At 37.5% G+C, this 2,752-nt stretch overlaps 1 protein-coding gene across 1 annotated transcript; it reads right to left on the minus strand.

Annotated features, from left to right (window-relative positions):
* Nucleotides 1-618: 618 nt before the first annotated feature.
* LOC143615530 (ras-related protein RABA1f-like) lies at nucleotides 619-2,243 on the minus strand. The gene is made up of 2 exons (XM_077088633.1): nucleotides 1,953-2,243; nucleotides 619-1,101 (listed from the first exon to the last, which is right to left on the minus strand). The coding sequence occupies exons 1-2, from the start codon at nucleotides 2,171-2,173 to the stop codon at nucleotides 669-671; spliced, it is 654 nt and encodes a 217-aa protein (XP_076944748.1). The 5' UTR covers nucleotides 2,174-2,243; the 3' UTR covers nucleotides 619-668.
* Between the last annotated feature and the right edge of the window lie 509 nt (nucleotides 2,244-2,752).

Below are 2,752 nucleotides of genomic sequence, written 5' to 3' on the forward strand. Positions count from 1 at the left end.
GATACAAATGTTTATACTAGAGGTGAGCAAAAAGCCCAGTTCTGAACCCGACCACAAGTACAGACTAGGTTTTGGTTCCTCTAAAAATTCGTACCAGAACCCGTTTCCACCTCTACCCCGTCAAAACCAAGAGCCGACCCGGGCAGGCTAAAACCCGCTAGAAACCTGTCAAAACCCGGTTAAATACCCCACTATACCCAGTGTCATTACCTACCCGACCCGGTTCTTGACTTTTATTGACCAACCCGGAACCGGTTTCTATAATAACTCGATTTGTCCACCTTAGTTTATACAGCCCCCCTACTTAAAAGTTAAAACTGGTTACGTATTGAAAGAGTTTCTCTATCATCCTCCTGAAAAGTTTAAAGGTTGCATGTCAAGATCTTGATTCAATGTTAAAGAAAACACCAAACACTCTAAACAGTTGAAAGTGACACAAAACGCTTCAGTTAACAACCAAAAACTATAAACTTGAAAGAGAAACCAAAGAGATTTGAAAGAAAGTATACAATAGAAATTAAAACATGTCTCTATAAACTGACCCAACAAGACCATTCTCAATCCAAACAGTCTTGTCTACAAGAATACAAGACTAATGTTGATAACTTCATAACAAACCAGTGAACATGCGGGGTTCAAAACTGTCTCAAAAGCTTTAAAAAAAATCCTTAGGCAGAACAGCAACCGACTTTCTTAACAGCAGAAACATCATCCTTTGACCCAACATTAATAGTCTGACCTTTCGGCAAAGCAGAAGAATCATCACCCGCATCAAGCGCCTTTCGGCTAACCACATGATAAATTTGCGTAAGCACTTCTGTAAACGCGGTTTCAACATTCAAAGACTCGAGAGCTGATGTCTCCATGAAATAAGTGTTCTCTTTCTCAGCAAATGTTTTTGCCTCCTCAGTGGGGACCGCACGCAAGTGGCGCAAGTCAGCCTTGTTTCCAACCAACATTATCACAATGTTTGAGTCTGTGTGGTCACGAAGCTCCTTTAACCACCGCTCAACGTTCTCAAAGGTGACGTGGCGTGATGTGTCGTACACAAGTAAAGCCCCAACTGCTCCTCTGTAGTATGCACTTGTAATTGCATGGTACCTTAACAATAACCAATGTAATTACTAATTAACTATAAATCAATTCTAAAATCAACTGCATCTTTTCAATTATGCATAAATTACAGCTAGAGCTGTAAACGAACCAAACCAAACAAGGCCTTGTTCATGTTTGTCCGTTAAGCTTTTACTGGAAAAGCGAACGGTTCACGAGCACCAAACGGAGCTAAAATTCTTCTTCATGTCCGTTCATTAAGGAAATGAACTTGTTTGTGAATAGTTCACGAACACAAATGAACACAAACAATATTTCATTTGATTTGGCCTAACCGAGAATGATTAGTGTCAACAGTTTGGTCTGACTACCAGGTTTGTGTTGTTTTTTTTATCATTAATATTCATATGTTACTTTGCCTAATTCCATAATCTATATGACAAGATTAGAGAAGTCATTAAAAATAGTAAAAACCTTTAATGAACAAACATAAACAAACACATTATCAAAGTATCAGACGCTCATAAACACGACCACCGTCTATGTTCGTTCATTTAGTTAATCAATCGAAATCCTTGTTCATAATGAACTTCCCATCGTACATTTCACGAAAAAAACCCGTGGAAAGTTCGGTTCGTTAACATTCACAGCCCTAATTACAACACATTTGCTCACACAAATGAGAATTTGACTCTTTAATTTTGGAACAAATGAGTAAAATTAGCAGGTAAATGATATAAACATTATAAACCCTAGAAACAGATCACAGATCTAGATCCTAAATCAGAGATCCAATTACAGTAACCTAAAATCACAACAACAAAAGCCCCAATCTACAGATCTTAAGCAACCGGAACCCTAATTTAGAACACATTAAGCATAAGACAATTAAATCAAACCTTTCCTGACCAGCAGTATCCCAAATCTGAGCTTTGACAATCTTATCATCAACACGAATGCTTCTGGTGGCGAATTCGACGCCGATGGTTGACTTTGACTCCAGATTGAACTCGTTTTTAGCGAATCTGGACAAGAGATTTGACTTACCGACGCCGGAGTCTCCGATGAGAACTAGTTTGAAGAGGTAATCGTAGTCATCGTCAGCTCTGTAAGCCGCCATGATAATATTATTATTCGGTATGCAATGGAAGACTTGAAATTGAATCGCTCAAGTTTATTATTATTAGTAATTAGTAACAGAAAAGGAGAGAGAGGCGCGGACGCCTTTGTTTCGAAAGGAAGAAGATTCAATTGATAAAATAGATTTTTGGAACAAAATAATATTAATAATAATGGGACACGAAATCACGTCTTTCGGCTTAAGATTCAAGTTTCAGCCACCCAAACACTAGTATCAAGTTGTGTGTAAAGTAATGTTATGACTTATGATAGATATTTATGTTAAATTAACTTTATACTTCAAAAAAAAACAAAAACAAAAGAAGTAGTAGGATCATTTGAAGATTTAAAAAAAGATCGCTAGTCTTCTTTGATGCACTGCCACCTACCCCCAAAGTGATGTCATGTGTTTCGGTTCAAAGTTGTATGGATTTGTTAGATAAAAAGAACGTAATAAGACACCGTCGAAGGAGTTATCATCAGGGGTGAGCAATAACTAAATCGCTAACCGAAATCAAATTAAAATATGACAAAACTGAACTGATAAACCGAAAACCGAATTAACCGAACCGAACCGAAC

This window comes from Bidens hawaiensis, unplaced genomic scaffold (genome assembly GCF_021521415.1).
Source record: "Bidens hawaiensis isolate Kalapana, Puna unplaced genomic scaffold, B.hawaiensis_p1.1 tig00043490_1, whole genome shotgun sequence".
NCBI lineage: Eukaryota > Viridiplantae > Streptophyta > Magnoliopsida > Asterales > Asteraceae > Bidens > Bidens hawaiensis.

What these genes read in the sequence shown, in the direction of transcription:
- LOC143615530 (XM_077088633.1), bottom strand. Translation starts at nt 2,173, where the DNA reads ATGGCGGCTTACAGAGCTGACGATGACTACGATTACCTCTTCAAACTA. An exon ending in GATACTGCTGGTCAGGAAAG is followed by an intron (nt 1,102 to 1,952) that starts GTTTGATTTAAT and finishes GTTATTGTTAAG; the next exon opens with GTACCATGCAATTACAAGTG.